Source organism: Haliotis cracherodii, unplaced genomic scaffold (assembly GCF_022045235.1).
Source record: "Haliotis cracherodii isolate W230 unplaced genomic scaffold, xgHalCrac1.p SCAF_13, whole genome shotgun sequence".
Taxonomy (NCBI): domain Eukaryota; kingdom Metazoa; phylum Mollusca; class Gastropoda; order Lepetellida; family Haliotidae; genus Haliotis; species Haliotis cracherodii.
In genome coordinates, this window is record NW_027266268.1 from 8688743 (window position 1) to 8711982 (window position 23240).

Sequence of the window (23240 nt, forward strand, 5' to 3'; positions counted from 1 at the left end):
TTAAAATCTCTACTGATGTCCGTTTGCCCTTAATCTCCCACATTAAGACATTTCACACTAGCAAATCGATCCCCTGATTCACAGTTGTAGCCCAGTGAGAGAAATGGAACACTAAAAACTAAAATGAGGCTTGAAACATATTGTCTCAACAATTCATTCTTTCTTTAGCAATGACCAGAGGTCAGCCATACTCGTTTACACCCAAACAAACTCGGTTAATTATTGTCAGTGAAAACAGCCTTTGATAGATGCCAATTTAATCAACTGGTAAATAAAAGCGATGAGACAATTTCCATCATCAACATGTTGTAGCGGTATTGTGAATTGTCCTACTTAACAAGATAATGAAATATAAATAAAAGCAAATGGGGTATGGAACCCGTTCAATACATACTCCCTCATCTGACCGTTCTCAAAGAATATTAGTTAAATGGCACGGTCAGAGATTTTTTCAGAAGACAAAGAACATGTTGACATGTATCATTCTGTGTTTTATCAATTTCAGTTGTTGGGGACAACGATGTACGGGAAGCATAACCAGGTTGATGCCTTATTCTTTGCTCAACTTGTAGCAGATGCAATGTCACAAACCTAAGTGAGACAGTACTTACCTTTGAAATGAAACGTAATACAATAAATTCTCTTTGTGTCTTCTGATAATGTTTCGAGTTATTTTCCACCTTCGAAATTGACATAGGTGGCAGAACTGTCAGCGATGCTGACGTCGACAGGTGTGCAGTTAGTTGTCAGCTCCGTGTAGGTGGCCTCATCTGCTGCACCTTCAGCGACACTGTCAGGCACCGTGTAGATGTTGGAAGTCGAGGGAGCATCGGCGCCTTGTGCTTCAACACTCTTAATTGTGTTATTGCGGCTTAAAAAGAGAAACAGTCACAAAAATTACTGTAGTTAATCCAACTTAAGACATATGAAGAATATATGTGTAGTGACCCCAACACTTCTTAGGTGTCCAGTGTAGAGATTAGCTGAGTACCTTATCTGGCCAGAAAGTCAAAGGGACGTGAAAGGGGAAGAGGTTGGGCTAAAGTGTTAGGCAGTGCAGGGTGTGTGAGTATTACCGAGAGAAAAAATCTATCATAAAACTAATCACGCAGAAGTTTGCTCAGTTAAATGGCTGTTGTAATGGTTTATGTGAGTTGAACAAAATAATAAAATCAGCTAGCTGAAACTGTAACTGAGAAACGATTTGTTTATTTACATGCCTTACAGTAACTAAGACACTTATATCAATAAAACTTAAATAATCATATGCTTATGATGCCAGGAATATTTAAAACCTGTTACTGACGGATACATGATATTCTATATCCTATCCATTTCCGTGTTCAAGAAAATAATTAATGGGTTTCATCACGCATATACCCTACGACTGATTCTTCTATAGTATTACACATATCTCGTTCTGCGTACTCCACTATTAAATATGTATGTTACCGGATGAGCAGGATAACGCAAGATGTTTCTGAGATCTTGAATTTACGGTTCATCCTCGAGTTGATTCAGGCACAGTACCTACTTGCAGCAATCATATATGCTGCTACTGGCTGCATGTACAGCAACACTAACTTGATTTTGTTTGGAGTATGTTTATTCTTTCAATCGCTGAATGGTGATTATGGGCGATCACTTTCAAAAATTATACTCTTAAAGTAGGGGATCGTTGATATAAATGTTAATACCAGTATTAGAACAAATCTTGACGAGAAACATCCTTTGTTAGAGCGTTATGTCTGAAACGTGACACCATGACATATCCTACAGGTAGTACGTGCCCCTCGCAGTAGCGCCACTCACATACATGGGGTATCTTTCACGATTTTGTCAATTTCAAGGAAGGTCGATTTATCTCTATGGACTATTTTGTCAATCTATGTCTATCTATGCATTGATTCTGCTTATCATACAGTTGCGATTTACTTGATTTCATTCATTCATTGATTGTGTATGCACTAGCGGTACGGTGTCTGCAAGGCGCGGAGCGTCTACGCACTGCTAGCATGATGGAAACTTTCAGAAGTCAGCACACAGTGACCAACGTTCGACGTTTCACAGTCTATGATTAGCAGACTATAGCAGAATATAGAACAGGTACCAACATACCCCAAATGTGACAATCGTCCCCATTCATGGGGAGATACCAGGCTCTACGAAAACGAGCTCAAACGGCAAATCAAATTGCTGCAACTGGAGTACGAGTTACGTGTCAGATCATTAGAAATTTCTATGCTCAACGACCACGTGTGGTTCCGTCCTTTAAAAACGCCATATACCCAAAAGAGGTTAATGGTTTACATAACGTCTCAACTGGGGTGATCGTCGCTGGTAACGTTTTGAGATGAGTCCAAATTGACTTTGCACTTCCTTGAAAGGCGTGGTCGTGTCTGGCGATGTCGAACGTAACGTCAAGTGCTCAGTGCTAACCTCGAGCAGCACAACATTCACATCATGTCACTGCTAGCAATAAGCCCAGACCCTACCCCCGTTGAACACACCTGGGACATGGTCAGGGAGACGTGTGAGGCCTTCATAGGCCGCCGACCACGTTGGCTGAACTTGGCTAGGCTCTGCAAGAGGAGTGGGACAGACTCCCTCAAATCACCAGTGGGAGACTCTGTATGCCTCGTCAAGTGAATGATTGAGTGGCGGCAGTACGCACAACAGATCCAAAAACATTAACTTTGAAATTTCCAATCTCACCCTTATCCTCCTTCAAGATTGCTGGCGGTCAAATCATTGACTGTCATACTTCACTATCTGTTGTACTGTGTTCCCAATTCGTTCAGTATTATCGTGCAGTTATTACTAGAAACAAATATCTCTTACAAGGAAATTTAATATCTCCTACTCTTTTAAATGGTATATAACCAAGTTACCAGTTCGAAGTTCCTGTGATGAACAAGGGATATGGTTCTATGGATAGTATCTACACCGAAACGTCGCATTCATTGAAATAAAGAAGTTGTATATCCTTAGCCTTTTTCCCTTGTACAAGAGATTGTAATACATGTACGTTGTTATAGATCTGAGAACAAAAACGTTTGAGAGACAGTTCTCAGTCAATTACATGCATGTAAATACTTACACGTAGAATACATATGACATAAAGGCGACCAGGAGAGCCACAATAACAACCCCACAGATTATCCCCACGATCAGTGCTGCGTTGTTCGAACTGTCAGCTGAAATGAATATATTTGTCTTTTAAAATAATGACATGTTGTAAAAAACGAAGGACTGTTATATTTCTGAAGAGGCCACATGTCAAGATATACAGAGTGAATGAGTTGGGTTTAACGCCGCTTTTAACAGTATTCCAGTTATATCACGGCGTGTCAGCTTTATGTGGGTGGAAAGCCCGAAGTGATGCAGGTCTCAGACGTTTACCACTTCGGTGAGATTCACAAGCACGAGTATGCTGCTGACAAACCTAGAAACATAATCAGGGCGAACCGGGAGTCGAATCCATAATCATAGGTTTCTGGCAAAGCTGCATAGCGAATCACGGCACCTTAGACGACTGGGCCACCCGTTCCCCCGAAAATATACAGACACGACGCTGTGACGTGTGCTCGCTTCAAACGTTTTGCACTCATCACGTGACTGAATGATGACGTCGTTGGCATGGCAACTATCGTTTTCTTCACTGACATTAACGTTGGTGTTTCGGACACAGAAATAATGTCCTTCATGTTTTAGATATGATAACAGTATAAATGCCACTGAGTAAGGGAGAAGAAGATAGCAAAAGAATATCACTTACAACTTTGCTATTATGACCTGTCTGCTTAATAAAAGTCAATAAGCTATAAATCAATCCTTGGACTTGTTTCACAAAACAACGCAAATCAGTGTTTAAGTGGTATGATGTGATGCTGGTGACGTTTATGATCAGCTCGGAAACAGGTCTGCGTAATGAATGCATCAAAGTTCCATGTTGATAAACATCGCAGATAGTGGGCGACGGACGACAAAAGGAATAACATTTAACATTCACCTTGTAAGGATCCTCCTGTATTTAACTTGTTTCCAATTCCATCTGGCGTAGAGGTCGCTGGAATGAATCAGTGCAGGTATTCAACGTATGTATTGTCTAGATAACTGACACAAGCATGGAATAATACCAAGCAGTACAAATGTTAAAACTTACAGAAGAATGACCTAGTTAGGTGAAGGCCAATTTGAACATAATTTCAGTATTCAATATTTCATGGCGTGAGTTAAATATATATATGTCATTGACCCTAAAATTGACGTTCATAAGTGTATGACGACACAATTTGACGTTCATTCGTTTGTTACGAGACCACAGTCTTAAAACGACTTAAACATTGATCATTTAGACTCTTCCGTTTCGATCTCAGCATTATAGCAAACATTGAGAAACGTCAGAGAGTGTGGCTGCATGATCGTTCACGAATACCCCCACCAGTAACCCATCCTGTGTAACAAATCGAAGAAGCGCACATCCAAACAAGGTCAATCATAGTATCGACTCGACCCGTGTCTAGACTGACGGTGACAGTCTACATAAATCTATGAATTTACCTGAGTATCTACTTTAAACATCTTTATAATCACCTTTTATTGATAGGCCAAATGACCAAAGATGAGTGAGAACCATATATACAGTTTGGCTCTCACTCCATGAAGGTTTATACTCCAATGAAATCACACAATGTGGAAGTCAATTCTTAAATATATATCTCATGGCAAAGATGTATGTTGAGAATTATGGCAGTTGGTTGACGACAGACGAGAAAAGGATTAGCATTAAACATTCACCTTGAAAAGCAACACTTGTATTTAAATTGTTTCCACTTCCATCTGGCGTAGAGGTCTCTGGAACGAATCAGTGAAGCTGTTCAATGTATGAATTGTGTGAATAGCTAAGACAAGCATGGCAGTGTGCCAAGCAGTTCACTTGTTAAAACATGTATGAATGAGCTAGTTAGGTGAAGGCCAATTTGAAATAACCAAAACGCAAGCTGTACCATGGTAGCCTGTCAATAATCATGCTTAGACCAAGCATTCCAGTGACTGACTGAAAGATATCTATTGATAATGGCAAAGATCAAGGTTGATAAACATGGAAGATGGTGGACGAGTGACGGTAAAAGAATAACATTAAACTTTAACCAAGAAATGAACTACAGTCCGTTTGATTCCATTTGAGACCGATGAATTGCTCACTGACACAAAATCTAATAATTGCAACAAAAACAAAATGTGCACAGCGACATGAATTGGATAGACCAACTCTGATGGTTCGTCTCATAATTTTGGACACCCGAATAAAAAAATTGTTTAACAAACGATCATCATATTGTTGACATTTTTCGCCATCCCATACCAGGGAGGACCAGTGGCCCATGGAACAGCCAGGTAATGAACTAGCATGTGCACCGTATATGGGGGTCATCTCAAAAGCCGTTTTGGGTGTTCAATCGGAGTCACTATTGCAGGTTTCTGAAGCCGTGACAGTGCATTCGGAATCGGTGTCGCTGTTGTCCGAATCGCTCTCGCCGCTGTCCGAGTCTACCCTGATTATCACTGGTTTGATCCCATTAATATCTCTCTATTTAATTCTCAACTTTCTCAACACACTTTTGCCACGTTACCAGCGTGATGGTGTCTATTAATTGCTAAACCAGTTTCTGTACATCCCGCAGTTTGAATGTTGTATTTTGCCTGGCAACATCCAATTTAATGATACCCCAAATAAGTTCTATTGCGTTTAAATCGCAATGATAGGGCGGCAATCGCAAAACTGAATGGCCATGTTCTTTAAGATACTCGTCAACTTTAAAGACAGGTGTGGTTTTATTAGACTTTATAATATCATACAGAACAGGTTACGTTGCTTTTTGTGGATACGGTATTGCTTTGTGTCAACCATTCTATCATATCGCCCTTCCTACTGTTAGACGTTTGGACTTTTGTGTTAGGTACCTGAACGCCATGATATGGAGCATTGTCCATGACAACCAGACTCTTGGGGGGCAATACCGGTACCAGTTGAGTTTTAACCCATTCTAGAAATACCACTCCGTTCATTTCGGTATGATAGTCTCGGTTGTCCTTGGATTTTGCCTTGAAATCTGGCGACCAGCCTGGTAGGAATCCCCGACTCTTGCAGCCAGCATGGAACACAATAAGCCGTTCACCCTTGCCAAGTGGCAATTTCCTGGCACAGAAATCAGAAGAGGAGCTGGGGAACCATTGTGTTCCTGTGGTATGGGAAGCGTTTAACCACGTTTCGTCCAAGTATACGGGCTCATAACCCTCGTAACGTTTTTCGCGTAAGAAATGGTTCCTTAGTCGAACAATATCAGACCGATCGCATAATTCATGTCTATTTTCGGAGGCTACTCTTTTGTAAGGAAACCAAATTGGTGTAGCAATTTCCATAACTGATATTTTGAAATGGTCAAAGAATGATTTGTATCTTTTTAGAGTACGGAGAGAGACATAAATATTTTGTTTAGTCTTAATGGCGTTTCTAACCATCTTTTGTTGAAATGAATCGACTTTAATACATCGCTTGGGTTTTGAGATGGTCCCCTCAGGTGTGTCACTGCAGGTTGAATCAGTACATTTTTTAAACATAGTTTTTAACTTCCCTTCTGTTATCCCAACTACACGTGCAGTTCGTAAACGATACTTTTTCAAAGCATATTGTGGTCTACCTCTTTCACATTCTTTTTAAAAAAATCGAAGACGTTGCAAATAATTGACTTCGCGTCGAGTGATGTTCTCATTGTTTCAGGTATAGCAATCACGCATCTATGGTTTGCTCAACAAGCCTTACATCACTTTCGCGCATGAAACTCGCCCACCTGGCTGTTGTATGAGCGACTGGTCCTCCCTGGTATGGCGAAAAATGTCAACAATATGATGGTCGTTTGTTAAACAATTTTTTGATTCGGGTGTCCAATTTTTTTTGAGTTAGTCAGCAATTCATCGGTCTCAAATGGAATCAAATGGACTGTACCTGTATTGAACTTGTTTCCACTTCCATCTGGTGTTGAGGTCTCTGGAATGAATCAGTGAAGCTATTCAAAGCATGGCAGTACACCGAGCAGTTCATATATTCAAATACTACAGAGGGGTTAGTTTTCTTGGTTTAACAACAATTTGAACCACATTTCAGTATTCAGTATTTCATGGCGTCAGATACATACGAACAACAGGCACGATGATTGTTACATATTATTGACACAGTTGCGTTTGTGGGGACCTGGTACTATTTTGATCTTAACTCCTGTAACACATTTGGGAAAAAGTAACACGGTAATAAGAGAGTGAATGTAAGTTGCTTAAATTAACGCTGCAATAAGCAATATGTTAGCTTTACCACGGCAGCCTGTACATCGTCGTCGGGATGCAATAACAATCAGCAAAGTCACAGATCTCGACTATCCGACCCCAGTTTAGTCGGGACATACTTTGTTTGTTGTTTAACGATGCACACAGCACTATTCCAGATATAACGTTGGCCTGGACATAATCTGGTGTGAACCAAACAAGCCAATGATTAATATTATGAGCATCGGCACATTAGGTACTTGAAAACCATCCCGACACGGAATCCCCACATGTCATTGTAAACTCTGTTGATTCTTGCTTCAAAGAATTGCCCTTATGTATCTACATGGTCATGTGTCTTGAGGAGAAGGTAGACTCCAAATGAAAAATTGAGAACCTACCTAATAACAAATTCATGTATCACAGGAATGTAGGCTTTTAATTTTTACATAAACATGTACATCAAAAGACCTACCTGTATTGAGATATATCCTAAAATTGTATCCTCCGTTGTAGATAGTTAATTCATCGTATCCAAGGACAGCAAAGGAAGAATTTGAACTGATGGTTATTATGCAACGAAAACAGTAATTGGTTGATAAGGTTCCCACCTTGTATCTTGTACCTGACACTTCCTTCCACGTTATTATTGGAGGAGTGGAAAATATGGAGAGAATGTTATGGGTTTCTTGAACATTATTGTTTTCTTGCTCTGTCAGTATTTGTATGGTACCTTCAACCTGTAGAGTTGTTTGCTTAGAGTAGAGGGTAACTGGTGGTACTACAATTAACCCATCAAGCAAATAATAAAACGTGCCAACAGTACACAATGTGGCCATGGCCGGCCTTGTAGTGTTGAAGTAAAACGTTTCAAAACTTCCACATTCTTCACGGTACAGTCCATCTTTACCCATAGAGACAGAAGAACCGTTATTAAACATGATGCTCGTGTCATTGTAGTCAGTAACAACTTGAAGTTGGTATGTCAGGTTACTGTACTTTCGTCGATCGGGAAACTTATCATGGATAGCGAGAATATACTCACTTCCATAATGTTTCACAGGCAGTAATTGCTCGTAAGTTGTCATGGCAATATATTCCATATTGTATGTTCCACTATATACGGCTATTGTTTCCGTGGCATTAACAATGGTTCTGGTCATATCAGATGAACTGTTTATGGAAAATGTCTGATATTCATCTAATCTGACAGTGAGAGTGTCCCCGGTGCTGTACGTCCTGCCGTCATAGGTGACGTTGGCCTTCAGTCTTAAGATGATATCAACCTCCGCCTTCTTGCTGTGTGTGGCTATCACTAAAACTGACATGTACGGTGTGTATCTATGCATCTTATCAACATCACGAAGACAGGAAGAGATGATGTACCTGGTGCCTAGTGCTGACACAGGAAGTGGAGTATATGGTGTGCAAAAGATTATTCCGCCACTGATCTGCATAGCATCATTACTTACATGCACAAGGAATACACTGTATGCTGTGGCATTAAGTATTGGGTACAATTTGTCTGATTGGTAAGCATTGCAGCGTCGAGACCAGACGCGCCCGGAGAGTGGATCCTGTACCTGCCACTGGCCTCCTGTCTCCCCAGCAGTGGCGAGTATCCAGGGGTCATGGTTGGCGGGGGGATTGTATTCCGCAATTGCCATCACGTAACTTTCACCTGTAGGCATATTAATTTTTATGGATTTGATAACCTTTTGATTAGTGAATTAAAGACGAAGTTATACCAGTATATTCTCTGACACAGATGTCTCTATTAGAATAAATTGATTAATACAACGTTAAGTGAAGCATATCAATTGGCAACGCTAAGAGAGAGAATCTTCTTTGACATATCAATCAAATGTTCCCCTCATGCAGAGGTAAAAAAAGTAAAAGTATACTGTTTCGCTTGTCACCATTTATAATGAATTGAATTTTTAACTTCCCTTTTGTAAAAAAAAGTTTAGTAATATCATTGCATATGAGCCAAATCCTGGAAGAAATTCCAAAGTGATACATGGGTTGTTATGAGTATACAAATTTGATGAAATCTTTAAACAGGGATATGGTCCTGACAAAGAGGAATCCTAATCAGGCGGAATCTAATCCACACAGCGGCGCCTCAGACAACTGGACAGACCATGAACATATTACACATATGTACACATTACACAGCCCACATGGTATAAACCTACATCAGCTTATTGTAAGTTGTCGACCATAATGCCATTATCATGAAGGAAACTGTGCCTTATACCTGTATAATGTACTGCCTCCTCTGCAGACACATTATAGCCGATGTTGTGGACCGATCCGTTATAAAAAGACAGTGCTGTGAAGGGGAGGTCGCTGGAAATGGACGTAAAACTTGTATATTGTTGTGGTGGATGTGTCACTGTGCCAACTTTGTATCTGCTGCCCGGTACATCCATCCATGTCAGAAGATCGTTGAGTTGTTTGTTTTTAATCAACACTCTCGCTGTCTTCACAGTTATTATCTTTAATGTTGTATTTAGATTGTTACCCAGAAGCCAGACACCCCTGTGTGTGACGTAAGAGTGTACAGGTGGTACAGTTGTGAAGACACTGCTGTAACCATCTGCTCTACTGAGTGTCACCAGTACCGGGCGTGTGGTGGTGAAGTGAAAACTCTCTGCCTCTTCAAGTGAGCGGTTATAGAGACGACGCTCACCAGTGGAGACTGTGGCCCCGGTACTGAACGTGATGTACACGTGGCTGTGTTCACTGATGATCTGCAGCTCCAGCTTGGTGTCATCTACAGCAACAACATACTCCTGTCCGTGGTGCTTGACAGGCAGTAGTTGGTCATACACAGTGTACTTCGAGGCATAGTCTATACCACAGTAGACGGCAACACTGTGATCACTGTTAATGACCGTTCCATTCAGATCATGTGGGGTTGACATCATTACCGTTTGATATGGATCAAGTTTGAGGGGCAGAGTATCGCCGTCACCGTATTCGTAGTTGACAAAGTAAACACTTCCTTTTTCTATTCGAAAGGATATATCAACATTAGTGCTCATGTTGTGTGTAGCTATCAGAAGCAAGGATTGATAACTACTGTTTGGTGCAAGACTGGAAGGTACAATGTACTTGGTCCCAAGGGCAGATATAGGAAGAGGAGAGAATACACCATCAGCTTCTACCACAATGTTTACATTTTCGTCACTTCCGCTAACAACGACAACCGTATTGTCTACATAACTTGTGATTTTCATCTTATCGCTTACATGTTGTGAACTACCACTGAAGGGACTCAACACACTCGATGTTCTATAGGCGAAGTGTGGATACTCTATCTCTACTAGGCCCTCGATTTCTCCAGCTGTGAACCTGATGTACGAGTCTTTGTCTTTATATGCCAGAGCCACCAAGTAGTCTTCACCTGCAAATTCAATTCAACACGATATTACATCCATAAATTATGTAGGCGGTGAGTTCAAAAGACGACAGATGTGCTGTATCCGTGAACCACACCCTTCGCGGAACCATGTACAGAACTCGAATACATGTAACTGTGTCCTGGCTATTGTAGAGTCAAAATTGATACAGTGTGAATAATGTCTGTCTCTGGCCCAAAGGAATCCTAATAGTGTCGTAAAATTCAACAAGACCAGTGCCTTTTAAATACCCCTGTTATATACGTAGCTCTTATCGACAACGGCCGTCGATCTGCCAGCTACGTCCGTCACAACAGCAGACAAACTCAATGTTCCTGGTAATTTCAAAGGGGTACTACGCTCACACTTCGGGGCTGTATGCACTACATCAAGCATCCCTGGACGCCAAAATCTTTACACTTTAATCTCTATATCAATGAATGAATGAATGCCTTTATTCCGTAAAGGTGCCACCCATTATACAAGGTACATTGGATTAGTCAGTTCACATGTACAGAGAGCGCTGATTATTACATCAGGGAACCGATTCACAAACGTGCCCGCGAGCCACGAACAAGTGGTCAACACTCATCTGAGTGCTGAGAAGGATGCACAAAAAGTTACTGAGGCCGGTCATAACCCACAAACGCCCCGTCGATCGGGTCCCAACACATGTTACACACACTGGCAACAACCAGTCTCACGTTGTTACATGGCATAGTACTACATAACTGGCACATCTTTAAGAAGAGTGTTCCTTTTCTTGAGGGCGAGAAATAATACTTTATATTCTTTACATCTTTGCTTAAAACACAACAGAAATGCATTTTTATTTCCAACACCTTGCTGTAACCAAACTTCCCCCAAGCCATATGTATATTGCAAAGATTTAACATTAGTAGCCCAACAAGCTTTACCATTGTCTGCCCTTCTATACTGAAAATCATAAGAACCTTTCATGATAACGTTAACCTGTTGTGACAATAACCTTAACCAGAATTATATAATGTTTATGTAATGCAAAAGCTTGATTGATGGTCTATTCACAATACCTCTTGCAGTTATGTTATGGGTGTTTCTATTCAAGCTCAGAACAAGTTTACAGAAACGATCGTGTACATTTTCAATATCGGGTGAAGGATGAAATCCCCAAACCTCTGCTCCATAATTTAAAATTGGCAATACTTTTATATCAAAAATATGAAAACAGACACTAGCTCGGATTGTGGAGAATTTTCCCAGTGTTGATTTAGCATTCGAACTACTTTCCAGGTCTGTTGTGTCAAAGTCTTTTGAGTAAGATACCAAGAACCAGAGGACGATAACTGCACACCTAGAAATGTATTACTAGGGACTATGTCAAATTTTTCATAAAATCTAATACAATCACTTTGCCTTTTGAGTATTAATAGTCAATTTCCACTTATCACAATATAAAGAAAGTTGGTCAAGACGTTTCTGTACGCCATTAGCTGTTACTTCTAACAAGATTATGTCATCTGCAAACAATAGAATAAATAGGACTCAAAAGGACTTAAAGTTACACCATGAGCTCCCTCACAATTGAAAAATTCCACAATATCACTGATGAAGCATGAAAACAAAAAAGGCGACAGATGGCATCCCTTTCTAACACCAGAGTAGCACTCGAAGAACTGAGTATATCCACCTTCTAGAGAAATGCAGGACTTTACAGATCTATATATACTCAAAAACAAAAGTTCCTGTGACACCAATATTTTAGTGTATTTTTCAACAAGTAAAGTTTGGTTTTCAAAATTGTAGTACATGTATGGAATCAAGTCACAAAAACGCAACTGCTACAAAAAAGAATGCATTCCATGCAAAAGTTGACTTTTATGCAAGCCCCATGCATTTCACTACCCAAGAATTGGTATAAAAACATGTGAGTTAACGGGATTCCATATGCATGCATTGTTTAGCATCGTGCTGACAACTACCACTCAACATTACGAAATGCCACGCCTGTCCGAAAATGAGCGTATGCGAGCCATTGGAATGATTGAAGCAGGAACGAGTCAACGTGATGCTGCAAGACAATTTAGCGTCCACAGAAACACTATTTGGTGTTTATGGCAACGTTAGCAACAGACGAAAGCAGTCAGAAACCATCTCCGGAGTGGCAGGCCACGCGTAACCAATAATCGACAAGACAACTTGATTCGAACAACACACCTACGAAATCGATTCCAGCCAGCAACAGTGACAGCAAGAAGCATCCCTGGCCTTCGACGAATATCTTCACAAACCGTACATCGCCGATTCAGATGTGCAGGGATTGTCGCCAGAAGACCCGCCAGACGTCCCATTTTGACAGGAAACCACCGTCAAGCACGTCTACAGTCTACAGTGGTGCAGACAGCGTCTACGCTGGACGGCAATGCAGTGGGGACAAGTTCTATTCACTGACGAGTCTCGTTTTCACCTCAGCCACAGCGATGGACTGATTGTACCGACGTTGAGGTGAACCTTACGTCAATCATTGTGTCATGGAAGAAGATCGGTTCGGGGGCGACAGCGTTATGGTATGGGATGGGATTACAGCAAGACAGATGACCCGTTTGATAGATGTAGAGGGAATCTCTGGATCTGTAATACTGTGATTTAGTTACACAAATTTATTGATAGTATTTCCATGCCGATGAATAAAGCTGTCTATCAACTTTACTGTTGGAGGCATGAAATGCACATTACCACCTGCGTGCATCGGCTCGTGCTTCAACACATTCCTTGTACCAGTTAACTCCCCTTCTATCATCACTTCTACGTAAGCTTGACTGAGGAACTCTACAGCCTTCAGCACAGGCTGCCATAATGTTTACAAATGAAGTTACAGCTCTTGTTGTACAATTGGCAAGATTATCTGAGAATTCACTAATTTTACAAACCGGTATAGTATTCAAGTTATGATTAAAGTTTGTCTTCACCTTTTCTTTCCAATATAGTCGACCTTTTAGTGTTAAAGTTTTTTCTTTACATTTCTCATTTATCATTGTAAATTCTAATGCGAATGTTACCGGTAAATGGCTGGATTCTACTTGGTTCGCAACCGAAAAAGATGGAAAAACTGGGAAGGAATCTTCGGTCGCTAGAACATAGTCTACGACACTTTGGCCGTTGTTAGCATAACATGTAAAAGTACCAATCCCTACATCTTCACCAATTCGCCCATTACAAATGCTAAGGCCTGTGAGTTTGCAGAAGTCTAATGGGGCATGGGCTCTTTTATTGATAATGCTATCCTCTGAAGACCTCTGTAAAAAGTTCCAAATCTTCCACATAATTAACGTTATCATCGGTAGATGTGTGGAATCATCATCTACACTATAATCAGGGCGACAACTGGTTCTAACATTCAGGTCACCCGTGACTACAACATGACAATATGGGTTATCTGACATGAATATAACAATATCATTCTCTAGGATATCAAAAATAGGTTTCAGCTGAGTAGGCACTTGAGTTGGGTAGCGTGAAATATACAAGACCAAGAAAACATATTTCGACGAGATAACGCCTGTTACCACTACTCCTTCAGGAGGTGAGTCTGTGCAAATTGGTTTTTATCCTAACAATGCATATACCCCATCAGTTAACTCACAAATGTATCCTCCCGGAATTTCAAATCATGCCCCTAAATCCCAGTATCGTAACAATGCTCCTAGCATGGTAAGTAACCCAATTGCTCCTAATAATTCACAAGGCATTCCCATGTTTCAAAATGATGACATGTTAAATATGCCACCACCTACAACAACACAAAGTCTTTGGTTAGGCACCTTGTCTTGTGTTGTTTGGAGTCAACATCACAGTTAGAGGCGAGTACATTGAGGGGGAAAAGAATGTTCCTGCTGATGCACTTTCACGTTTTCAGTTAGAGAAATTCCGGCAGCTGGCTCCAGATGTAGATTTGGCGGCTACTCTTATACCAGACACAGTTTGGAAGATTGTGGAAGAGAAGTAAACCGATTACTAGTGGCGGTTATTTCACACAATACGAGGTAGGCTTACCACGGAGCAGTAACCAGTTTTTTTCACGCTTTCGACAACAGTTCAACTTTCCTAATCTTTGGCCGGCACCGTCAGGACAACTTACAACATATATGGCATTTTTGTCCCTAAAGGTTTGGCCCTCTCCATACAGTGTCAGCACCTATCAGCGATAAGCTACCAACATAACCTCACAGGATTGCAAGATACCACTAGCAATTTTTATCGTCTGAAAGATGTTGGAAGGCTCCAAACGACCCAAGGGTCATAGGGACGGCAGGGCTCCAATCATGTATTCCATATTGATTAAGATGCCTCAAGCTCTTGATGCTCTTTTCAGTTCTCTATATGAAGCTATTTGTGTTTACAACTGCATTTTTCTGGCCTTTTTCGGTTTCATGAGAGTTGGCGAGTTGGTTTACACTGACCATTTTCATTTTTGAACGACCTCTTAGGATTTCAGATGTCACAGTCCAGAGGACAATTTTAGAGGTAACCGTGAGATCGTCAAAGACAGATCAGTTAGCAAGTGAAATATGCTCACTAAAAGCAATGAAGCAATACCTTGCACTTCGTCCAGCGGGTTCAGTTTTTCTGTTTTGTCATTGGAACTGTCAACCTTTAACAAGATACCAGTTTGCAGCTATGGTTTCCAAATGCATCAGACATATGGGACTCGACCCATGTAAGTTCAAATCACACTCGTTCCGCATTGGAGCAGCCACTACTGCCGCAGACATGGGCGTGTCATCGGAGACAATACAGTTGCGGGGTCGATGGAAGTCTAAGGTGTACTCAACTTACATTAGACTCTAAACTTTGAATGCACAATCAATAACTTCAGGTAATTTGATGTTTATAAATAATAACATCTTTCCGAAGTGGGAAATGCATTGTTTGTAAAAACCAAACAAGAGTCTTTTCAGCACTTCATGGCAGATACTGAAGTAAAAAGTAAGATATGTTTGGCTAATTAATCTCTTACACCATAACAGTCATCACAGAACAAGTATTGGAAGAGATGTGTATAGACACATCTCGTGGCGGAACACTTTTGAGCTGGGAGTAGTGATTTTGGTGTTTTTGAGGTCTTTGAGGCATACCCTCCAGGCCCTATTGTATAATGGTGGTTGTAGAGCCTACAGCAGACCCCCTATGCGCTTTTCCCTGGGGGGTCCCAGCATTTGGCTCCGTATGGATTCGCTGTTTTGTCCGGGCACCTTAGGGTTGATGTTTAGCATTTCCCAGCCCAGGAATGTTCTCCAGTCCTTGTACTTTTCTGTATATAAACCTGTGGCCTTACATCCAACTCAAGTCTTTGTGTTTTTTCTTGCAATGGTGCAGCATCTACATCTGCATATCCTAAAATATTATGGAACAAGAGGTGTTTTACTAGATGTTGTTTCCAAGATAATTAATATGATACATCACACATATTGTCATAAGGACGAAAAACACATTTTAGCCAAATATAGGAAGAGTATTCCATGTCAGCATCTGTGCTATCGGTGTTTATGTAAGTTGTTACAGAGGCTTTGTATCACAGATGAACTCAACAGATCATTATTATATCCCAGTGTTTTTTTTAGAGTTATTCAATCTCGTATTCCTTTTATAAACCTACAAGGTTCTTGTAAACTCACACGCACAAACACACATACACGCGCGCACATACACACCAAAATTTGAACATAGAACGGCACCATTGGCAGATCCCGATTGCAATTTTAACTATATCCATATATTAAGTGAGCACAGGTCGTTCACCCGAAATTCCCATAGACGACAATCACATTGCAGAGAAGTGTTAGTTTGCTAAAGTTTGATATAATTCCTTTTATACTGATGCATATTCATATCAGCCAGACATGTATTTTATCCGTAGAAAGGCTGTCAAGCCTACCGTACAATTCACAGTTACAATTAATTTATAAACTATCTCAGAACAAAATGAAATGTTTCTTCCTTTATCCTTTCAAAATTGAGAAGCCCACATGACGTAAATATTTTTAAAATAGTTCTCTTGTCTCTGTCCAATAATTAGATTGTCTTATTTATCATTACTTAAATTGAGACAATGTTATCGGATACAGCCTCGGATGAAACACGAAACGACGACCACCGGACTTTGCCAGACAATTCAGCGAGAGGGAAACGGTACGGTGACTAGACCGTGACTGTTTTTCGCCTTTTTATCCCCCCGGCATATATTGCGAGGGGATATAGCGATCAGCCAGTCTACCAGGCACATACTGAACTGGTGCCTTTTGCTATTTAGGAATTTTATAATTATTTATTTTTTACGTTTCCATGGCAACAAGTTGGATTTAGGTTTTAATATAGGGCGGGTTCACTTATGGAGTTTAACAAATATACTGTTACATATTTCCTTGCCAAACATTGCACGTCTATATTTAAAGCACATACTGAAGTGGTGCCATTTGATATTAAGGAGTTTTAGAAATGTTTATTTTAGAATTTCAATTGCAGCTATTTTGACAAGGGCTAAGATGAATGTTGTGTCAGTTACCTGGTTTCGGACCAAAACGAGTTAAAATGGGCGAGGGATATAGATGACATCGTTGACTATACGCTATTTATTGTTTCTTGTAATTTGTCAATTGATTGCATTAAAAAAAACACAGAAACACACTTGTTTTACTTTCCATTGTATATGGATACGACCATGGTGGATCTTTTGTGGGTAAACAGTGTATGTTTCTTCAAGAACATTCAACTCTTGACTCATTACATACAGAATTGCACATTTATTTGTGGTTACATTACAGACAGCTTCCGAGGGGATATGTCATCTTTCTGATGACTCCTGTTTCCAACATTTGAAATATTGAGTTGACATTTCTTTGTTCTCACAGATGTTGATACCTTTGCCACCAAGGCTCATATGACCCCATCCCCCGTCATTAAGCTGTCCTTTGTAGTGAATTCAATATGAAATCGGCTATAAACTCAAGATGTCAAAGTCTTTCTTATTTTATTTCTTGAAAGATGAGGATAAATTTTCCTGCTTTTGATTTAATAGAAGTTAGATCAACAGTTGAAGTCAAGTTTTTGAAGATAGCAAATGGTAGTTGTCGATCGAACTGCCACAAAAACTATATCATAGAACTCTAAGTCGACAGTCTTGGTGTTTTCGTTTGCCGGTTAGCTTTTACAGATCAAAAGCAAAATTAATCGCATTACTTTCGTGACGCATTTTAGGCCTGTCATACAGTTCCTGAAACAAATATATCCAATACAGCCGATGCAAGTCAATCATATTTGGCAAGACTAGATTACTACAGTTATATATTTTATTAATATAATTAAACAATTGTTTTTATTTTTTGTAAAATATGTTCATTTCAGAAACTAAATGTTAGTCTAGCCAGCGGTCTACACTTGCATTAATTTGGTTACACGTTTCATGATTTACAGTATTCGTGAAGATTATTCAACAATTAGCCACAATTAGAGCCTTTGGTAGGAGTAGAGGGAATGATAAGCATAGATTTGCTAAGTATTTTAAGATATTCATGCTAGCTCAAAAGAAACTTTGGTTTATGTTTGTGGTACACCCCCAAAATAGGGATTACACAAGTGATATATTAAGATGACATACAACTTATACTTACGTGTATAAACTACTATCAAACAGTGAGGATAACAGGTGTTTGCAAAAAGGTGAGCGTATCCTGTACAACCGGTGGAACAAACACATGCAAAGGCAAGTTAGTTGTTAAACACGAAAAACACGGAAACGTATGGCAAGAGTCAAAACAGAGAATTTCATCGGACATAACTCCATTTGCTACGTGTTGCTGATTAAGCGCAAAGATATAAACTCTATGACTGCTCAGCAACATTCATGTAATATTAGTAATATTCAAATAAGTGTACTTGTTCTTGGTGTGTGTGACGTATATATATGTATAAGCAACCGATGTATTATGATCAGGGTCCATTGTTATCCCTTCAGCAAGTGCGAATCAGGTCCTAACACATCTGTTTTGTCATGTATCACACGCTGTACAGTCGAACATCGCTTATCCGGACAATTGCTTTTTCTAAAATGTTGTCCGGATAAACGAGTTTCTGGATATCTGAATACCTTGTTAACTGACCAGAAGTCCTTCCCCTACCTCAATTCTACCGAGGCATATGTGAAATGGATGGCAAAAATATGATTTATGAAGATTCGACCGATTACTAATAAAATACATTGTGCTGTACAGACCTACACAGCATGCTTGTGACAGCAGAGTGCATTATTGAAAGAAATGCATATGTAGCCTAGTTTAGACTATGCACTTGTTTTGTGTACAGATCTGGCGGCGAGGTTAGGGCAACCTGACACACCTGAGCATTAATAGCCGTGTTTACCTGTACCAGTAGACTGCTAAGGTTGAACTCATTCATGTGTGAAAAATGTTGTCGAGGCATCTGTACATCTTCTTTGTCGAATTGCATTATTAAAGTACATCAAGATGAGACATCATGTACATTCATATATATTTGTTGAGCACGACACCATGAAGTGTAGCCAGGACATTTCCTCGAAACTATGGGCGGCCATGTAGCTTCAATATCTTAACAAGTTATATCATTGAACATTGGTCAAGGTGTATTCAGTAAACAAAGATCTGAGGGGCTGTATTTCCCCCATCGAACACACGCTGCGTTCATCACAGTTTGTGACTTTCTAATATAATTGGGAATCATGCAGTTGTTAGGCTTACGGATACTAACGAACTAGCACCTGTTTCGCAGGTAGGTTTTGTTAAGATTTGTTATCTCGTTCTCTCTCTACCCTCTACTTGGTTAATCACAATTTATATCCTAAATAGACTTTCGGGCTTAACACTGTGGCAATGTTAGACCCTCTGCTTCTGTATTTACTTGAGCTCGTTTCACCTAATGTTTACATCATCTCATAAGACTAAGTCATCAATGATGTCAGAACTGTCTGACATGTTTCTTATGAACAGTTTATGAAGCTAAACAATGTCCAAGTGATTTAAGCACAAAAATACCGACATTTGTATGTGATTTTGGGTGAGAGGAGGTGCTAACTACTACTTAAAAACAGAGATCATATTGGATTACTAATGAGATGGTGATATGGCTCAGGTTATGAAACAATGTGAACTCACAGTCTTGAATTACTACACAATACACTGCTTGGGACCCCAGCTTCAATGGCTACATGTACAGAGTGCAAAGATTGTTTGTGAATGAGATAAGCTTTTTTGTTAGATTTAGTTCTCAGGATATTAGTTCTTGAAATGCATGACGTAGCAGTCCCCTCATGTACCCAACATATGCTTTTTCAGTATCCAAGTATCTTCAGGCGACATTTCCCAGTCACTGGAAAATATTCATCCTTATTCCAACACAATATTTACAAGCAAATGAGGAAAAGAGAAAATACGATTTCTGAGATGAGTGAAGCACTGCATGTGTGTGTGTGCGTGCGTGCGTGCGTGCGTGCGTGCGTGCGTGCGTGCGTGCGTGCGTGCGTGCGTGCGTGCGTGCGTATGTATGTATGTATGTATGTATGTATGTATGTAATGTATGTATGTATGGAACTATGTTTCCACAATGACTTCAAGTGTTCATTTCCGATGCCAGATATTGTGTTTAATTGTATATAGCGTGGAAGTGGCAATACGTATGGCACTTGTGCCCCATCCCTTTGTTTTCTTGGACAATAACATATATTTGGAACAAATAAGAAACCCCCACATACATCATACCATATTACATGTCTCTTATTCCTGTGTGTAGTATATTAGATGCACTGCAAAAAACAGAACAAGTAATTATGACATGGTTTATATTTGTATTGTTTAGGATGTTACAAAATTAAACATATCTCTTTCTTTTGAGTGATTGTTGTTTAACGCCGCATCAACAATCGTCTAGCTATTCACGTCGATTGTTCCCAAAAATAATGGCTCACATTTAACCGTCCCGTTATTTTGCAGATTGTTCTCTTCATTGGTGATATGGCACACACCTAAATCCTATTCGCTTCCCCCAACATTGTTAAATATGTATGCAAACTGATCAACATGTCTTTATGATATTTGATAAGAACGTGATTTTATGGAATGTGTCAAGGCTACCATAGTGCTTTACTAAGACGCGTGTGCGAGCATGTGCACGTGCATGTATATTTGTATACGCGAGGTGCTCATGTATATTTGTATATGCGACGTGCTCGTGTGATATATTCTACTATAATCTGTACAAGACAAGCGAGTTGGGACAAAAACAGGCGAGCGAGGCTGCACGTTTGCTGTTTCATTCCTTCTCGGCCTTCGGTTTCAAAAGGTAGTTTGGATAATGAATATGCATGAATGTCACTAAATGTCCTGTGTATGACGGTAAACGTAAACAGAAAGGGAATTCCCCGGACGGTTATATTGGGATTCCCCGACATTCCGCAGTCATAAAAGTATTGCGCCTCGTTGGGCGTGGCTTAAGTCTTTACATTCATTGGGAAAGGAATGCAATAACAAGTGACCAATTTAGCTAATCAGAATGCAGGTGTTTCAATGAACACAGCGAAAATGTAATAATTATCCTGTAGACGGGACGAGAGTAATAATACACTGAATACCGCAACAAACTATCAATACCCAAATGTGAATTATAACATGTTAGTGAACGCTCAAAGGCTCAGTCATTTTTCTGAAGCCCTGATCTCCCACACTCCCACTCAATTGTCAAAAGAACTGGCAACCAGGTGAAAGGAAGCGATTAAATTGATGACCTAATGGGAACGTTTCAGCTTGCATAATAGTGTTTTATTTAACCAGAACCTTAACAGAAAAGTTAATGGGGGCTTATGAACCTTGATGGCAAAGGTTTCAGCATAAGTGAAATTATAGTTAACCCAATATTTAAAATGTTGGAAACGTATCATCATCTTATTTTAGTGCAGATAATATGAGCATAAACTATTCAAATACATACCCTTGATATCCGGAATGATACATAACTTTCTAAGGCTTGAAAACATTTAAAAATTATTTATTTACAAATGTTTTCCCACCTAAGGAAACGTTCATATTTCAAACCCTTGTACACTTAGAAAGGACTAGGAAAGCTCAGCACCTATTACAATTAAAAGGTATGCATTCGAATACTTTATGATCAAGTATTTACTGGGGTATTATTTCGTGCCTTGGAAATGTCAGAAAATCCGGTCAGAGCATTCAGGACAATGGTGATTGTGCATACAACAATACACGGTGATCATATGTCTCAAAGTTGAAGATCCATATCAAATAAACGCCCAAAGTTAATTCATATCGGAAAACACCACATAAAACCGGTCACAGGATACATTTCCTATTGTATTTGCGTTTGTTTCAATGGTATAAAATCCGGCTTTTTGTAATGTGTTACAAGATAGAGAGCAAACTTGTTACGATTCAAGATATTTATATTAAATTCTAATCACAAATAATCAGTCATTGTGATCCTCACGAGTTATGCAGATTCACGTATCATTCAGTTATGTGTTAGAAATACTACATTGACAATTATCTGGTTATCTCCATTTTATTGAATAACAGTAACTCCAACGTATGTTTCTTGACATCCCCCGAGGCCGTCGGGTAGCCTGGTGGCTCGTCACGCCGAAGACCCGGGTTCGATTCCCGATATGGGTATAATGTATGGAGCCCATTTCTGGTGTCCCCCGTCGTGATATTGCTGGAATATTGCTAAAAGCAGCGTAAAACCATACTAACTCACTTGACATCCACTACTGTGTGAAATTTTATGCTGAGTGAAAAGCTGATTTAAAGGGCATGTCATTCTTTGTAATAATACAGTTAATGTGTAAATTCCAAAAAGATATTCACTCTGGTAAAGAATCCGTATCAAATAGATGATACATTTTTTATTGCAGATACTGGGGTAATAAAAGCACAACAGAGATACTTACCTATGCCACTCTGCAGTACCGTCAAAAGAACCACCAAACTGAAGCGCTTGTAAATCATCCTCTCCATAGTCTGTTCCTGGTTCCTATCAAAACAAAGGATGAAGATCCTAAATGTCTACAGAGAAGGCTGGTGGAAAAATCATTCCGCATCTGAGGGAGAGAACATCTCGTCACTGATAAGGCCTACATATACATGTACACCAAGATCCTCGTTTTACAGGATCCTTGTTTTGTTAGTGAGAATATATCAGAAAGAATGTTTCAAAGTCCATGTTTGTGTCAGATGGCTACAAGGAAGTTCTATTTCATCCCTGTGAGTGAGTGTTTTGACGACTCAGTCAACAACGTTCAAGCCAGATTAGGAATCGAATCGTAGAAGTATTCCTGTTGTGGTACTTCTCTTGCACTCCTGCATTTTGTTCAACATGTTATAAGAAGATAGTCACTGAGAGGTCCTCGCCATATCGCTCCGAGAAATCCACACAAAACCTCGCGACAAAACGATTATACGAAACACAATGACAAAACAATAGAATTAG

The 23240-nt window shown here is 39.8% G+C and overlaps 1 protein-coding gene across 1 annotated transcript; it reads right to left on the reverse strand.

The window, feature by feature from the left end:
- Nucleotides 1-669: 669 nt before the first annotated feature.
- LOC139458843 (uncharacterized) lies at nucleotides 670-22768 on the reverse strand. The gene is made up of 7 exons (XM_071240271.1): nucleotides 22702-22768; nucleotides 9584-10735; nucleotides 7799-9004; nucleotides 4801-4857; nucleotides 4013-4069; nucleotides 3101-3197; nucleotides 670-871 (listed from the first exon to the last, which is right to left on the reverse strand). The coding sequence occupies exons 1-7, from the start codon at nucleotides 22766-22768 to the stop codon at nucleotides 670-672; spliced, it is 2838 nt and encodes a 945-aa protein (XP_071096372.1).
- Nucleotides 22769-23240: the final 472 nt, after the last annotated feature.